General features: G+C 41.5%; 1 protein-coding gene across 2 annotated transcripts in view; it reads right to left on the bottom strand.

The window, feature by feature from the left end:
- Positions 1–1,873: 1,873 nt before the first annotated feature.
- The window catches only part of RAP1B (RAP1B, member of RAS oncogene family), a 33,673-nt gene continuing 17,281 nt past the window's right edge, over positions 1,874–18,265 (bottom strand). For both annotated transcript variants that reach the window (XM_084760413.1, XM_084760412.1), the window contains exons 2-8: positions 12,934–13,015; positions 10,985–11,053; positions 9,722–9,778; positions 8,649–8,789; positions 6,749–6,892; positions 5,764–5,880; positions 1,874–3,811 (exon numbers count right to left, since the gene is read on the bottom strand). In XM_084760413.1, the coding sequence (XP_084616539.1) occupies positions 5,794–5,880; positions 6,749–6,892; positions 8,649–8,789; positions 9,722–9,778; positions 10,985–11,053; positions 12,934–12,990 (555 nt within the window). In that variant the 5' untranslated portion in view covers positions 12,991–13,015 and the 3' untranslated portion in view covers positions 1,874–3,811; positions 5,764–5,793. The remainder of the gene's footprint in view (positions 3,812–5,763; positions 5,881–6,748; positions 6,893–8,648; positions 8,790–9,721; positions 9,779–10,984; positions 11,054–12,933; positions 13,016–18,265) is intronic.

Here is an 18,265-nt window from a genome sequence, read left to right on the forward strand (position 1 = left end):
GAAAGCAAAACTTTAATTTCACAATGGAATTTTAAATGTCACTTTATGGTATATAGTCTACATTTATATTTAATTGGAAACAAAACAAAACAAAACCCTGAATTAACATTAAAAGCAAACAGCTGCTTAGGGACAGAAGAGGGTGCTCAGTAGGAGGTGCAGCGGGCTGAGTGTGATCCCGGTGCCTGGAGGCAGAGATAGGACCCAGACAAGGCAGCTAGACCAGCACAACCTGTAAGCTTCGGTTTCAGTTGAGAGATCTTGGCCTGATATATAAGATGATTTTGGAAGACACTTGACACAAATCTCTGGCCTCCACACACACTGGAACATAGTATATGCAGTGTATCCACACATGCAAACATGCATTACATACAACTCACACACATGCAAACAAGCAAAACCCACAAGTTTTTAATATTCTTAAAAAAAAAAAAAGTCGGGTGTGGTGGCCAGCACTGGGTGAGGCAGAGGCTAGCAGATCTCTGAGTTTGAGGTCACCCTGGTCTACAAAGCAACTCCAGGACAGCTAGGGCTACACAGAGAAACCCTGTCTCAAAGAAAAACAAAAAAACGTCAAACCAAAAATATGTAAAACAGTGCTGTGTCTGTGCCCTGCCCCCCCCCCATTTCTCTACCTATCCTTTGTTTGTTTGTTTTTTGAGACAGGGTTTCTCTGTGTGTATCCCTGGCTGTCCTGGACTCACTTTGTAGACCAGGCTGGCCTCGAACTCACAGGGATTCACCTGCCTCTGCCTCCCTAGTGCTGGGATTAAAGGTATGTACGCCATTCTTTTTTTTTTTTTGAAGCAATCTCATTTATTTTTTTTAAATGCTGATTTGCACTCTATATGCAGTACACTTGCTTTCCAGAAGAGGGCATCAGACCCCAGGATAGATGGTTGTGAGCCACCAAGTGGTTGCTGGGAATTGAACTCAGGACCTCTGGAAGAGCAGTCAGTGCTCTTAACCACTGAGCCATCTCTGCAGCCCCCCTCCAGCTATTCTTAAGAACATTTAGAGGGAGTCCTATGACTCCATTCGACTACCAGGGAAACCCACATACAGGTTTTCACACCTTTGATGCAGCTTCTGCTTCTGTACTAGAGAACTGGTGTTGTGAAGACGGGGCGGGGGGGGGGGGGAAGCAGCTTAGATGGCGGGATGCTTGCCTAGAGAGCATGAGGTCTTGGGTTACCTGAGAAAGGCACCTAGCCATGGTATATGGGAGGGGATGAGAGTAGGTTAGAAACCCAGAAACCAGCTCCGGTCTGATTCCATATTCTTTCTTACTATATTAGGGTGACCACACTGCACTCCAGACACTTGTCTGCAACTCAAGTGTTTTCTCTGTCAGATTTGCTCTTAACTAGGGTGATTTCTAGGCCAGCACAACCTAAGCACAGCTGATGTCTGGAGTAATTTTTATTCACCGTATCTTGAGTGGGAGGTGTTATCAAATCTAATTGGCAGCTACCCAAGGGTGTTAGTTTAAAATTTTATGATGCATAGGAAAAGTCCCACAACACACTACCTAGTACAAAATGTCAACAGTCTCAGGGCTAAGAACTCTTTCAGACATGGGTCATAAGAGGGCAGCATTTTAGCTGATCTTGGGTGCCACACTGACTGCTGGCCAGTAAATGGACAACAGTGCCATCAACGATGGACAGAACACAGAAAACTGAAATGACCTTAGCGTCCCAGTTCTGAGGGGATCCCACATAATTATAAAGAAAACAAGCTTTGCCAAAACATGTCTCTCAAGGACAAAAAAAAAAAAAAAAAAAGAGAGCGTCTAGAAGAACCTTTACTTTAGCCCTTTCAGTGTCTGGAACTTTTGTCATTTAAATACATAACAAGTAACACTGTCTTAAAATGAAAGCCTTTAATGTCCCATTTCAAACAGCATGTGTTGAGGATTGGCACACACCTGCAGATTAGACAGTACCACTAAGTAACTGCTCCAGCAGCTGGTAAATACTATGAAAAAGTCTAAGAGCTTCTTTACAAATTTCAGAATTCAATCATAGCACACATAAGACAAAGATAAATCTACTATCTAAAAAGAAAAATAGCATGATTCCACATCAAAAGTTTTATAACCATATTAATATTTTAAGCCTAGTGGTCAAAATTTCTGTGTATTAACTCCCCAAAGATTTGCATTCTGCAGAAAAAAAAAAATCCACAGTGGGGACCCAAAGTATTTGAATCCCTCCTCCTTTTTCCCATCCCAAAGAGCTATTGAACTCTAGCCAAAGGTATTTGTTCATAAGTAATACTGCTTGATTTATAACATTCTTTCTCAAGGAAAAGTTCAAAGGGTGGTTTTATGTGGATAGTCAAACAATTATAGAAAAGAAAAAGAAAACAAAAACAAAACCCAAACTGAACCCAACATCTTTCACTGATCATCCTTGGAATAGGGTCTGGTTTACCATTATATGTTATAAATTATGAAATCACACTGTGTAAAATAACACCTATTACATTTAAAAAGGTAAACCATATTTATTTACTAGCACTGTTAAAACATTACACAAAACACATTCAAGTGGCAAGTAATTATAATGCAAGCCCTTGCACGGCAATCCAAATTTATTGAACTACGGATGCTAAGTTATACAAAATTGCACCACTTTAATTAAGGCTTTTAGTTTACATTTGGCCACCTCAAAGTCGTTGTAACATTAGGTTGGTCAATTTAAATACTGTGGCTCCCTGTTGGATGGACACACAATCTTTACACCCAAACGTTAATGCATACAAAACAAGGCATTGTTAAATAAAACAGCAATAGTTACTGCAAATTCGGCCTTGTGACCAATTACACATGATTAAAATTACTTCCCACATTCACATCCACAGTACTCGTCCACCATTTAACATCTCAGTCAAAACGTTACACATGTGAGAGAATCACTAACAGGCAAAGACACTAAACCTGTATATTTGGTATTGCAGACACACGTATGCATGAGCAAGCAAGGGAGTCACAGTGAGAATCTACAGCTGCAGAAGCCTGAAAATGATTTACAAAAATTGTTAAATCATTAAAAAATTGTTTGAAAATATACACTTCTTGTTGTAGACCCCCACTGTACACACAACTATAAACACTGTTCCCTATGTAAACAAAAAGGAAACATATAATAAGGAGATTTGAAAAGTCTGGACATTTCCTTCCCAACAGATATTAAAGGCAACGTCTTTAATCTAAGACATTATACTGAAAGGACTATCATATTTTAAAGACAAGATCACTGTCTCCACAGGTTTTTGAAAAATTAAAAAAAAAAAACTATATAGCTGTGTTAATCAAAGCGCTTATTTTGTATAATACAATGATAATGACCTTGAATTTAAAAAAAATTACAATAAGCTACAAGTATCAAAGAAGCAAAGTTATCTGGAGTAGTCTATATAGGAGCTCTTTGGACTTTCTTTTATTTTGCTAAAATAGTGGTGCTTTTAGGATTTACATTATTGTACTCTCCAATACAAAGTACGGGGTGTGTTAAAGTATACAGTACACCATTTTCATACATGTACAACATTGGTGGATGAAGAATGTCTCTTAGCAGTAATACTGGATGTAGCCTCTGGTTTTACCAGCTGCATACTCTAGAACTATTATATAAGTAAAAATCTCTTGTGATACTGGAAAGTGATTAGAATGTGCAAACTGATATAGTAGCTTTCATCCGCCTCTTAAAGGTACCACCACAGGAAAGTCCATTTAAGATGTTGGTAGGTTTAACAAAGTTGGAATGCTGGCACTGTTGAATTGGGCAACAGTTCTTCAGACCTGTAGAAGGGGGAAAAATAAATACATTAACTGAAATAGTATAATAAAGAATTAAAGGCACCAGTAAGATAAAGGCTCTTTTCCTAGTCATTGTATTAATGACAGCTATTTTTTTGTTTTGTTTTGTTTTGTTTTGTTTTGTTTTGTTTTGTTTTTCGAGACAGGGTTTCTCTGTGTAGCCTTGGCCATCCTGGACTCACTTTGTAGACCAGGCTGGCCTCGAACTCACAGCGATCCGCCTGCCTCTGCCTCCCGAGTGCTGGGATTAAAGGCGTGCACCACCACGCCCAGCAATGACAGCTATTTTTATCTTTATTCCAAAAAAAGATGGCAGCCTGTATCACTGCCCTCCTGGAAGCCAGAACGATGAAAACTCTAGGGCAGAAGAAGGAAAACGGCCTCTGCACAAGCCAGGCCAGTGGCTTTAATCCCAGCGCTCAGGAGGCAGAGGCAGGCAGATGTGAGTTTGAGGCTAACCTGGTCTACAGAGTGAGTTCCAGGACAGTCAGGGCTATACAGTGAAACCCTGTCTTGAAAAGGCAAACCAACCTAACTAAAGGCTCTGTGTAATTTCTGTATATTTCCAAATATTAAAAAGCAAAAGAAACTGGAAGCTAGAGAGACAGCTCCATGGTAAAGAGCTCCAGAGAACCCTGGCTCCATTTCCAGCACCCACATGGCTGCTCACAGCTGCCTGTGTCCAACTCCAGGGGTTCCACACCCTCTTGTGGCCTCTTTGGACACCAGTCACACATGTGATACTCATGCATACATGCAGGCAAAGTATTTATATAAAAAAGCCAGAGATAAATCAATCTTTTAAAAAGGAAAGGAAATTTACATTAAAATTTATGGTTAATGATGAGCATGGGGGTGCATGCCTTTAATACCAGCACTAGGGAGGCAGAGGCAGATGGATCTCTTGAGTTTGAGGCCAATCTGGTCTACAAAGGGAGTCCAGGACAGTCAGGGATATATAGAGAAACCCTGTCTTGAAAAGCCAAAAATTAAAAAAAAAATTATGGTTGTCAATCTTACTACAATTAGGGTTAACAGACAAATAAATATCAGTATTAACAAAATGACCTTTTTTCTTTTTGAGACAGGGTTTCTCCACATAGCCTGGCCGTCCTGGAATTCACTCTGTAGACCAAGGTGGCCTCAAACTTAGAGATCTATCTGCCTCTGCCTCTCTGAGTGCTGGGATGAAAAGTGTGTGCCCCTGTGCCACCCAGCTTCGGTGCCTGTTTTCACAGTCTACGGAATTGGTAATCCTTCTGTGTTGTGTGGGTCATCTCTCTGCTGAGGACCGTTCCTCCAGCACTGCTGACTTGTTCCTGCTCTTCCTTGTACCTCACACACCTCAACGCTCCAGATTCTGACAGACTTTGCCTAAGGTCTTAGTAACTGTACAGCACTGGGGTAAGCATGGACTCAGAGGCTAGGCAACCCACTGAGATTCTGGCTGTCGGTGTCGGTGTCACTAAGGGATTGGAACTGCTCAGAGTCCTAGTGTTACATATAGACAGGGCACCTGCTCTCTGCCTGAGTCTCCTATCTCTAATGGGGGGACACTAAGAGTTCTTGCCTCAAAGGCTTCTTTTAAGTGTCCTCCCTCCTCCTGACTGAGAGCCGGGATTACAAGCCTAAGTCCCTACACCATGCACATTTTAAAACTGTTTGTCTCTCTCTTCAATTGTCTCAATTATCTAAACATAACTAAGAGGGGATGAGAAAATTGAGTCCGTTCAGCAGCTTCAGGGTCCCCCCAAGATATAAGCACACACTGAACAAACACTTAAAACCCTCACTATGTGAAGTACCTGACTTCTGACGGTCAGTTCCTAGGATTACCACACTAAGGCATCGTATCTGTTGTTAAGGATTACATCATTACTTGCTTTGGCGATGGTACTCAGAATGAAGTTAGCAGGAAGATAAATGGAACCCACCTGGCTCAGAGCTACAATGCGTTCAGTACATTAAAGCAGCTGACACGATGACTTTTTGCGGGCCTTCCCAGGCACTGGAGTTTTCCTGTTAATTTGCCGCACTAGGTCATAAAAGATCTGCAACACATCATCATCATCATCATCATCATCATCATCATCATCATCATCATCATCATCATCATCACTATTTCTGAGGAAAAACAAAACTCAACCCCCAAAAAATGAAGAACTGAAGCAAAAACAACACAAAAGCTTCTGGAAACTCCAGAACATAAAGGAATCCCCAGAACACAAATATTCTTTTGCAGAACGAATGTGAAGTCAGTGTTCTTACAAGTACCACGGTCTTTTTTTCAGAAAATTAAAACTCGTCTCTTTAAATAAGTACTTAGTTGAAAGAGTGGCAGAATTCTACTTAATTTGCCTCGATCTCCTACAGGAAAAGAAAAGGCTCTTTACTGTCACAGATCTTTCTGTATGCTTTTGCTCCACACAGCTTCGCCCCTTCCAGAACCATGTGTGTGTCTTTTTGACTTTTAGACTTTTATATAAACTCCCTCAAATACTCAATGAAATTAGTGGTTTCCACTCTGGCCCTCTGCTGGCTTTCCCTTTGTCATTTCACCGTGTAACCATTTCAACAGAAACAGTGGTACTTATTTTTACATGCATATACTAGACAAGATTCTTTTTAAACCTATAAGAGCACATATTAACAGAGTTCTAGTCCATTAATTATTCTTTAAAAATTTATAGTTTTAAGTGTGTGTTTGAGTTTTATGCATGATGTACACCCAGGAGCCCACAGATGTCAGAAGAGGGCACTGCATTCCCTGGAACAAGAGGTCCAGACAGCATGAGTCACCACGTGGGTGCTGGGAACTAAAGTTAGGGTTCTCGTAATAGTAAGCTCTCCAGTGCTGAGCCCTCTCCATTAATTTAAAATGCTCTACTTAGTATATATTCTAAGTATATATGAACATACCTCATTAACATTTATTTTTGATTTTGCAGAGGACTCTAAGAATGCACAGTTGTTCCACTGTCTTGCTAGGTTCTGACCTTGTTCCTTTCCTACAACTCTCTCGTCTTCCAAGTCACACTTATTACCAACCAGAATCATTGGAACCTGCAAAGACATTCATGAGAGTAAAACATGTAGATACAATGAAAAGCAACTATAAACTGCTTACAAATGGGCAAACTATACCATAATGGACCTAATCACAGAAATCAAAACAACCTTTTTAAAAGGAAGTACAAAGGGTGTTGCCATGAAAAGTCAGCATATTTCAACACTTCAAAATGGTCAAGGGTGTGAGTAAACTTCACTTTTTTTTTGTTTCTGACATTTAATGACTTGCACAATACAAAAAAGAGAAATTAAGAAGGCCCCTGAAACAGAAACTCTAATTTTTCACAGCCTTGCCTGTAACTTCTCACTTTCCATATGTTACGATGAAATACATCCAACTAATAAAGTCAATATATTTATTAATGGCATCTCATGTTTGGATATATCTAATGTTTGTAGTTTTGAAAGAACAGTATAGCAGCCAGGTGTGGTGGTGTGCGCCTTTAATCCCAGCACTCGGGAGGCAGAGGCAGGCAGATTGCTGTGAGTTAGAGGCCAACTTGGTCTACAAAATGAGTCCAGGACAGCCAAGGCTACACAGAGAGACCCTGTCTTGGCGGGGTGGGGGGAAGGAGAAGAGCAGTATAGTAAAAGGTAATGCTTATTTTACCAAACCACTAAGAGCCATTTGAAAATCAGTTTTCTTTCTTTCCTTCTTTTTTGTTTTTTGTTTTGAGACAGGGTTTCTCTTGCAGCCCTGGCTCTCTTGGACTCTGTAGACCAGGCTGGATTCCAACTCAGAGATCTGACTGACTCTACATCTCTGAGTTCTGGGATTAAAGGCACGCACCACTACACTCAGAGAGGGGTGGGGGGGCGGGGAAGAGAATCAGTTTTCTAAAGCAGTTTTTGAAGAAAAAAAATTCAAATAAGGAAAACAAGAATTTAAGCTTTTAAAAGATATTTAAATTTTTATAAATACTTCTTAATGAGATTGATTGGAAAACAGCTCCTCCTCGCTCTCAGTTCTAGAAGTGCCGACAATGATGGCATCTAGCCTGCAGCTCTCTCAATATACGCTTCAGTTAAACTAAATGACTGCTTCCTTCCTTTCTTTTTTGAGACTCTTGTCTCACTATATAGCTCTGGCTGGCCCGGGACTTGCTCCTTAGATGGCCCTGGCTCTGACCTCAAAGAGATCTCTATGTCTTGCCTCTGCCTCTCAAGTGCTAGGATTAAGAGCACACCCACTTGCCCAGCACTCCAATGGTTATTGAAGTGTGGTGCTTGCTCTATTAACATTTCTCTCCCACATCCCATAAAAATGCATGGTCTAAAAATAGAAAAGGCAGGGCTGGAGAGATGGCTCAGAAGTTAAGAGCACTGGCTGCTCTTCTAAAGGTCCTGAGTTCAGTTCCCAGCAACACATGATGGCTCATAACCACCTGTAATGAGATCTGGTGCCCTCTTCTGTCGTGCAAGAGCATATGAAGGCAAAGCACTGTATACATAATAAATAAATCTTAAAGCGAATCTCTCACTTTTCATAACGCCTAAGAAAAAAAGAAAAAGGCAAGCCGGAGCAGCGGTAGCAGACACCTTTAATCCCAGCACTAGGGAGGCAGAGGCGGGAGGATCTCTGAGTTCGAAGCCAGCCTGGTCTATAAAGCAAGTTCCAGAACAGCCAGAGCTGCACAGAGAAACGCTGTTGGGAAAAACTAATGAAGTTGAGTGAGTATTTAAAATTTAAAACTGAATATTAATTAAGGGGTTGGGATAACTGTAGGTATTTATTACAAAGTCCACTTACATCATCAGTGTCTTTAACCCGAAGAATCTGTTCTCTCAGATCTTGTAAATCGTTAAATGTGGATTGTGCTGTGATGGAGTAAACCAAAGCAAAGCCCTGTCCATTCTTCATGTACAAGTCTCTCATTGCTGTAAATTGTTCCTAAGTGAGAAGAGGAAAAGACAAGGATGTGTGCTGATACCAAATTACACAATTTCAAAACCTATACTTAGAAGCTTAATGAAGAATATTGTAGTATTATATAACACTTCTTCAAACTAGAGATTAGAGCAAGATACTGTTTGAAACACTGTATTAAAAGGAAGTTCTTTTAAAAATTACATCACAGATGTACATACAACAAATGTTCAACTGGAATAGAAATACTGTGTCTCAAAAACAACTTTTAATCTGTCATAGAGTGTTGAGCACCCTAGCTCTATCCCAGAGACAGGGCAGGTCATAAAGCCATCCTTGTGTGGGGCTGTCTGCACGCAAACTTGCATCTTACCATTTTTGTACACTTCTTCACTAGAGTATAATGTCTGTGAGGAAAAACAGTGTTTGGCATCTTTGTTCAAGCACTGGCTGATGTCAACTGCACACCCAGAACCCTTCAACCCAATTGGCTGCTGTGGTCTTGATGACTGAGTAGTCCCAAAGGCTTCATGTGCCAAAACTTAAGCCTCATTCTGAAGTATCCAGAGGCAGAAACTTAATTCCATGAGCGTAAGAGGTGAGGCCTTTGGAAAGCAATTAGGGATTAAAGTTGTTAGGTGGAACCAGCTTCTTACTGGAGGGGGAAAAGACACAGGCATTTGGGTCTCAGTGTCTTGCTACTTGTTGAGCACTGCCTTGGGGTTCTTTCAAGAACAAAGCCATCACCAGATTCAGTTCCTTGACTTTGTACCCCCTGAACAAACCAAACAAACCTTTATCTCTACAGTTATTTGGCCTAGGCATTTCATTACAGTAATAGAGTTAATAGTTACTTAAAACATTTCTTCATAACTGATATACTGTATTTAGGAAGTGAAACACTTAAAATCTGATACTATACACTGCATATCCTCTGATAATTTTACTTTACATACCGTTCCTGCAGTATCCAAGATTTCAAGCATACACTGCTGCGCATCTACTTCAACTTGCTGAAGAAAAATTAAAATAATCTTTATTTATATATATATAACTACTTTAAAATATCCACAACAGTTAAAAGCAGAACAAATACAAGTTATGGCAACCTTATAGGGTAACACCAAGCAATATTTAAAAACCAGTTAAGTCACTGTGTTGGTTTTAATAAGAATGGCCCCACGGGTTATAGTGTATGAGCTCCTCGGCCCCACTTTGTGTTGCAGTTTTGGGCAGGTGTAGGAGTGGTGGAGGCACAATACTGAGGCTCTTGAAGGTCACATGCCTGCTCTCTGTTCCTGCTGTTCCTGCTGCCATGACTGACTCTGGAACTGTGAGCCCAATTAAACTTTCCCTTCTGTAAGCTGCCTGGGTCATGCTGCTCTTTCACAGCCACAGAGCAGGAACTAATGAAGTCATTAGCCTTCAGAGCCCCCCCACACTCTCGTCAGGTGCAAACTCGATGTCCCGAGAAGTCACTAAGATTCAGGCACAATGTGACTCACTCAATGCTCACTTTTGGAATAGAAATGCCTTCAAAATAGAAAAGTAGAAAAGCAATGCTTCTAACAGTGTTGGCATGATTTTGCCTGTCAGCCTTCCTATAATATTTTGGGTATTCCTTGACTTCCCTAGACACTATTTTCTCATCACACTGGAACACAACTTCTGATGGCAAGGAAGCAGCATCTTAATTGTGAAATTAAGTGCATATCCCTGTTACTCCTTTAAATATTTTCTAGGAGTGAAATTTACTACTTCACAACTGGGCTGTAGGAGTGAGTTTTGTGGCAGACAAATGGAAAGGCGGAAACATAGATCTTCCCATTTGGAGAGAGAAAGGTAGAGGCATGAGCCTCAAACTCTTAACACTGGCTGCACACTGCTTCGTATTTTTCAACTGTGGCCTCTCAGGGTATTAAGCAGCCAGAGTGGACAGCTTGCTGTGGACTGTGTCTAGAACTGAGTTAGGGAGCTGGGCCACGGTCTTCCCAGTGAGTGTGGGGCTGCCACTTGAAGTGACAGTCGAGCTACAGTTCTGGGCCAAAATGTGTACAGACGCCTATGAATCTCTAAAAGCAGTAGACAACCAACCCCTAGAAATGTGTATGAACTTTCCAACTAACAAGATCTTACTTTACATAAAACATTCAATAATTGCAAACTAGAAACAAGTCTTTATGTTTGGAATAAAACCAGGCTTTTAACAAACAACGTACCTTTCTATAAGAGTCTTCTATTGTAGGATCATATTTTTCAACAAAAATTCCTTGAACGAACTGTACAGTCTGGAAAAAATTAACATAATTTACATTTCTAAAGAATAAGGCCAAATCTGAGACTGTAGATTTTATTTATTTTTATTTGTTTGAGACAAGGTCTCAGGACACACCACTGGACAGTCTGGAACTCAGTACACAGACCAGGCTGGCCTTAAACTCACAGTGACTCTCTGGCCTCTCCCACCTAAGTGTTGGATGACAGGCTGCACTACCATGCTCTGCTAAGTGTGCAGTTTTAAATTGCAGTTAATTATTTGCATCTGTGGATCCCATAACTCAGATTTAAGCAGCTATGGACCAGAAGTATTTAGGGATAAGGACAAAGCAAGTATACACTGAGTTTATCCAGACTCTGTCGCTGCTAACCACACAGCACAGCAACTGTTACTCCAGCATACAGTGCAACAGCCACTCACTCGGCATTTATACAGTGTGGGCAGTGTAAGTTTAACCCATCAGTATTCAGCACACCTCTCCATACTGTACATACAAAGGAAAAGCAAGCGTCCTGTTGTACATATTACACACACTTTTCAGTTTCATCTACGTGTGGTTAAGTTCTGTGCTAGGTAGTTTTTTGCCTTTTTGTTTGTTTGTTTTTGTTTTTTCAAGACAGGGTTTCTCTGTGTAGCCTTGGCTATCCTGGACTCACTTTGTAGACCAGGCTGGTTGTTTTTGTTTTTTGAGACAGGGTTTCTCTATGTAGCCCTGGCTGTTCTGTAACCTGCTCTGTAGCGCAGGCTGGCCTTGAACTAATGAAGTTCCCCCTGCCTCTGCCTTTGAATGGGCTGGAACTAAAGGCATGCGCCACCACACAGTGGTGACCATTTTAAATGGCCAAGTAAGATGGTTTATCTTATTAGGGGTGAAGACAAAGTCAATCTGTGTTTGTTTTGAAACCCAGTCAGAAGTAGCCCAGGGTGGCCTTTGACTCTGGGTCTCACTTCTGCCTCAAGTGCTGGGAGCGCAGGCCTATGCCACCATTCTCAGCTTGATCTGTGTGGTTTTGATTCTTTGCTAATTTAAGAAGATTCTGTCTTCTCCATTCGCTAAACCTCATCATATCAATTTTTCCTGACTTCTAAAACTAATCCTTGCTAGTGAAAATATGCCCATTAAGATAATAATAGACAGAGATTTGAAAAAAGACTAATTGCAAACATATAGCACACTCCTATTTATAAATTTAAAAAACCCTTTAGTGAAAGATATACATGTATATATAGGCTGTTACTCTTTGGAAGGCCTAAGCTACACTCACACACATTAAACACTACCCATCCAGATACAACTAACAACTGTTTAAAACAACAAGAGGGAGGCAGAGGCAGGAGGATCTCTGTGAGTTCCAGGCCAGCCTGGTCTACAGAGAGAGTTGCAGGACAGCTAGAGCTCACACAGAGAAACCCTATGTGGAAAAACCAAAACACCAACCAACCTACCAACCAACCAAACAAACAAAAAACCCCAGATACAATAACAAGACAATCTCATATTGCTTGTAATCTTACAGGATTTCATTTTAATCAGATCAAGATAAAAAGCCAAAAGCTTATTTAAGAGAGCCAGGCATGGACACACACCTACAACCCCAGCACAAGTGAGTACTGTCACAGGTCAGGGCCAGCCTAGCCTACCCTGCAACAACTGTCTCAGGAAACAAAAATGTCAGAGCTGTAGTTCAGCAGCTGGAGTGCTCTGCCCCTGGATGAAGCCATCACTACACGAAAAGGGTGTGGCTGTGTAAAGATACAACCTCAGCATTCAAAGTCAAGATTTCCCCTGGCTACTAAATATGAGAACAAAATAAAAACTACCTCAATAGGAGAAAAAAACAAAACAAAACCTTGGGAGTAAAAAGCTTATATTGAGCAAGAATGACTTACCAGAGCTGACTTCCCAACACCTCCTGAGCCGAGAACGACTAGCTTATATTCACGCATGATGCAAGCTTGTTGCCGTCAGTACCTTGTTAAAGGAGAAAAAAACCCAAAACCTTAGTCTTGGTATTCACATGCTTTTTGTAAGACAGCCCAACCAGCAGCTTCCATAAAATGATTACTAGCTGTACAAGTTTACAACAGAACTGAAGTTATGAGGAGGTGTGATGGCTCAGTATGGTACCTGCTGTGCATGCCTGGCAACCTGAATTTGTCTCAGAATCCATGAAAAGGGAAGGTAACAGCCAACTCCGCAAAGCTGCCCTCTGATGTTCACACATATCACACATGGTACGTGTACCCATCCATGCAGGTCTCTCTCTCTCTCTCTCTCTCTCTCTCTCTCTCTCTCTCTCTCACTCACTCACTCACACACACACACACACACACAGTGAAATAAAACACAGAGAATCACAGACAATACTTTTAGCTCCATCTTAATAGCGTATCAACTTGTTACAGCACTGTGTTTGGGCAATGCACACACCCTTTTTGACCCTCACCAGCAGGCAGCAGGCAGCAGGTACACAAAAACCTCTTCTAATAATTCCAAACATCCTAAACACCCACTGGCACCCAACTACTCCACCACAAACAACGGAGTAATTTCTAAATCCCCTCTAGTAACTCAAGAAACTCGTGGAGTTTTTATTCAATTATATCCCTGGATATATTAGGAATGGGGCTGAAAGCAGATTTGGCCTGAGTGCATGGGAAGGCAAACTGTGTTCGGTGAATTTAGAGAATTCCTATGTCTACCCATAACCGGGCACTGAAGATGACTAAAATCAGATGCATCATGGGAAAAAACATGGGCAGTGAGCAAAACCTGTCAAGCAAAACAGACACCACTCACAGTATTCCCCTTTGCAACCAAACTCCTCCTCTGCCAAACCTCACAGAGCAAGGCCAGAGGCAACTGCCTGGAGCCCCGAGCGCTCCTAACTCAGAGTCCACTCATATCTTTGTAGCGCATCTGACCTCTTCTACTGCTTTGGTTTTGAAGCAATCCCTTGTTACTTTGCCAACTGTGTTTATTTCTTCAATTCATTGATTAGGACCCCCAAACCTGGAAACACTAATTAACACCAATTTCAATTTTAATATCCAAAGAAAAATGAAGGAAAAAACGGGGGGGGGGGTGCAGAGAAATATCCACCATCTACCATTTATAAGATAACATGACATATCTACCCATCTTTTCTCAAACCATCTTAAGAATAGGAAGGAAGGGGTCTGGAGAGATGGCTCAGGGGTTAAGAGCACTAGCTGCTTTTCCAGAGGACCCCGGTTCAATTCCAGCACCCGCATGACAGCTCATAACTGTAACACTTATTCCAGGGGATCTGACACCCTCACACAGACATACATACAGTTAAAACACCAATGTACATTAAAAAAAAAAAAAAGAATAGGAAGCAAACATCTCAAGCCACCCAGAACCACAAACCGTAAACTGTAAGTATTTGAGAACAGGGATATACCTGGTGAACAAAATAGAGAAAAGTCCATGTTCTCATCCAGACAGTGTTCTAGTAGTGAGTGGGAAAGATGGGGACTGAAAGCACAGCAGCCAGCTATGACAGTGCACCCCGACCACCTCAGAACTCAGAAAACACAGGCTGGAAGGCTCATCTGAGCTACATGCAAGATTCCATCTCAAAACAAAACAAAACAAAAAAAGCAAAAAGCTATGATCACAGCTTCATTTGTTACTGTCCTGGTTTCTTCCAGGCCACAGCAGCAGAGGCAAGTATGTACTATCTTGTCAATCACAGAGACAGGTGAATGCTAACTGTAACTAAGCCTGCAGAGGGGAGGGGACACTTTGTGGCAAACATCTGAAAGGCAATACATCAACAACTGCTTTACTTAGTCACAGGGCTCTTCAGTACACGCTAGCGCCTGCCTCTGGAAGTCTGCCAAACTCTAAGTTTTATAATTCCCCTTAAATCATAAAATCAGCAGTTTGCTCTGCCCAGGGGAGGCAGTTTTCTAATATGGTCAGCTTTTTGCTTAAGTAACCAATAAGTGCATCTTTATATTTCCTGCCCTCTCATGCGGAAGACCTTTATATGGCATCATTTCAAAAGCCCCTCAGGTCATCTTCTGTCAGTGTGCAGCAGTGCTGCTGGAGGCTTCCATCTGACTCTGTGCCCACCTGTGAACTGCTACCTTAGGATTTGTAACCAGGTAGGCGTCCGCAGAAGGCAACTGGCTTTTTGATGCTCACTGTGAGTTGTGCCCTTTGGTAAAGACTGCCCTTAGCTTGATTCTTTAGCTACTGACTTGAACTTCTGTTGATTCATCTACTTGTTGTTTTGGCCTGGATCGTCTTGCTACCAGAGAATGGAGGGAGCCAGAGGCCCCATACAGCAGTATTAGTTATTCAAGGTGGCCCACAGCAGAGTGAAGCTGAGTAAAGCCAACCATCACCTTAGGCAAATGTCAGGGGCTAGGCTCAAACTTTACCTCCGTCACCTACAAAACCCTGATGATGTAATCAGTTTGTTTTCTAACATCTGCTTTGTTGGTGAACCTTACAATCTATTAGGAAACATTTTTTCCTGTTTGCCTTTTAGTGGTGGGGTCTCATTCCAAGCCAGGATGGTCATGAACTCATGGTGACTCTCAGCTTCCTCAGTGCTGGGCAGGATTAGAAGTGTGCGTTACCAAACCTGGCTAAAGGACCTTTATTATTATTATTATTGTTATTGTTATTATTATTATTATTGGAATATATTATATCCAGAGAAACATCTATTTAAGTATTAGCTATGTTTTGCTATATGACAAGATCCATGTAACCCATAACCCATTAAGATTTAAAGCATTTATGTATTACAAGGCACTTCTTCTCGACTGTAGTAATATTTTCATTTGTCATGAGTTCACCACCAAAGCTATAGTTCCCTGCCTCAGAAATGGGCTGCAGAGTTTAGGGAATCTATTGAGACGTGTTTTAGACCTCCAATAGCCATACCAACTTTACCACCCCTCAGATAAGAAAGCACTTAAAAGCACCAACATAGGGGATGTAAACCCAATACAATCTAAAAACTGAAACCTATTAAGAAACCTTCCTTATGGGTACATTGGTCACAATTCAAAACTGCAAACAAAATGACCTTGCTATGTGGGCCAGGCTAGCCGTGAACTCATGACTCTACTGCCAGTTGAGTGATAGGCATGAGCCACCACACTTCAATGATTCATCAATGTTTCTTGGGATAAATTAAGTTTTCCATATTATTGTGTCTATCAATAATCTGTTCATTATCTTTTTATTTAAGAGTCCATAGGCTCAATGTTGTGGTACACATCTTTTATCACTGCACTCAGGAGAGGCAGGAGAATCTCTTTGAGTTTGAGGCCAGAGAGCTCCAGGACAACTATGACTATATAAACCCACCCTGATACCAAGAAAAAAAAAAAGTGGCAGGGAGGGGGCGGGGGAGGAGGAGCTGGCCTCTGCCGGTATCTGCACTCAGACATACACATCACACACCAACAGACATATGATTAAAATAAAATGCCTTTAAAAAAAAAAGAGGTTAGTTAGAAAGATGACTCAGTGGTTGACAACACCTGCTGCTTTGGCAGGTAGCTTACATCTGCCTGTAATTCCATTTTCAGGGAATCTGACACCCTCTTTCGGCCTTTCAAGCAAGCAGGCAGGCTGGCTGGCGTGCGCATTCTCTCTCTCTCTCTGCCCATGCATACACTAGGAAACCTATTAACACTATTATTGGTGTTACTCAACCAGAGGAAGATAGAAAGACCTACTTCTTTGTCTTCCTTGCGGCTTGGTGGCCTACTAATCTCCAAGATGCTTCAAACAGTGAAGCCCTTTTCCAGTTTCAAGTGCCTGGTACGCGCCTCCCGACACTGCACACCCCAAACCCCGTGTGTTACAGTACTCTTCTAGCTCTCCTCTAGAGTCTGGGGCACGAGCATCGTGAGTTTGAAGTCGGTCTGAGTTACAGAGCTAGATCCTGCTTCCAGACACCAATCTCAGTTGGGCCACCACTTGGGCTACACAGCAGTTTCAGGCCAGCTACGCAGTGAGCAAGTCTCAAAATAAAGAACCAACCAACCAAAAAACCCCACCCAACCTAACCAAAGGCAACTAAAACAAAAACTCCTAGGAATGTGTTTCCGCAAAGAGAAGTATTTAGGTTCTGAGACACCCCCCAATTATTTACCTTTATAGTAGATAAACTCCCACTTAAGTTCACACCAACTATTAACAGAATCATGAATCCCAAATGAAGATGAACCACACAAATCTTGATGCTAAACACAAAGGGTTTCACTTGTCCTCTAGGAATTAGTCTACCACAGGACAGTGTTGAAATCAACACTATGTCTTCTGCAGGTATGGGCACCCTTAGATTCAAATGCACTCTTTAGATTTTAAATGGTAAATGCAAATTGGGCCAGGGTAAGAATTGAATCTGAAAAACCACAAAGCAGTAATTAAAAATATTTATTATTGATTATTGTTCATTTATTTACGTAAACATGTACATGTCTACATATAAGAAGGTCAGAGGATGCCAGCTCCTCTGGAACTTCTACCTCCAGTTTAGGAAGTTGTGAGCTTGCTGGGAACTGAACTCAGGTCCTCAGCAAGAACAGGATGTGTTCTCCCGAGCTCCCTAAAACAGCATTTTAAAGGCCTGACATTTTTCCAGTAAATGCTACGTCAAAGAGTCTACAACTAGCTATAGGCAAAGGCAAACTCCATCCCGCCACCCCCCCCATTGGTAACAAGCAGTTTTCTTATCCTCAAGTTGTTTAGTTTTAACTCTCCTCCCTCAATTGGAATTCTACGCTCTTAAATTACAAATGCTATGTAAAACCCCTTAACTACTAGTTCCCCAAGTCAAGTGACACCACTTCTCCCACTAGAGCTCTGAAAGTGAGGTACCTGACATCTCTTTTCCGCCTCCAACTCCCAAAGTAGTAGCATCTCAACAGTTTACAGATGATTACCAAGTCCTTGTCACGTCCAAAAAACTTTGACTAATCCAACCCAGTCAGCAAACAGTCCTAATCCCACCCTGTTGGGCATAGTAACAGAATTCAGAACTGAGCAGATTTTTAAATTGTCTTTCAAGAAGAAGAAAAAAAAAAAGAAAAAAGAAAAAAAAAAAAGAGGGTCAAATTCTTGTCAAAAATAAAAATCTTAGCCAGGTGTAGTGGCTTACACATGTCATCTCAGCCCTTGGGAGGCTGAGGCAGGAGGACTGCTGAGTTTGAGGCTGGGCTGCAA

Source organism: Acomys minous (assembly GCF_964271855.1).
Source record: "Acomys minous genome assembly, chromosome: 15".
Lineage (NCBI taxonomy): Eukaryota > Metazoa > Chordata > Mammalia > Rodentia > Muridae > Acomys > Acomys minous.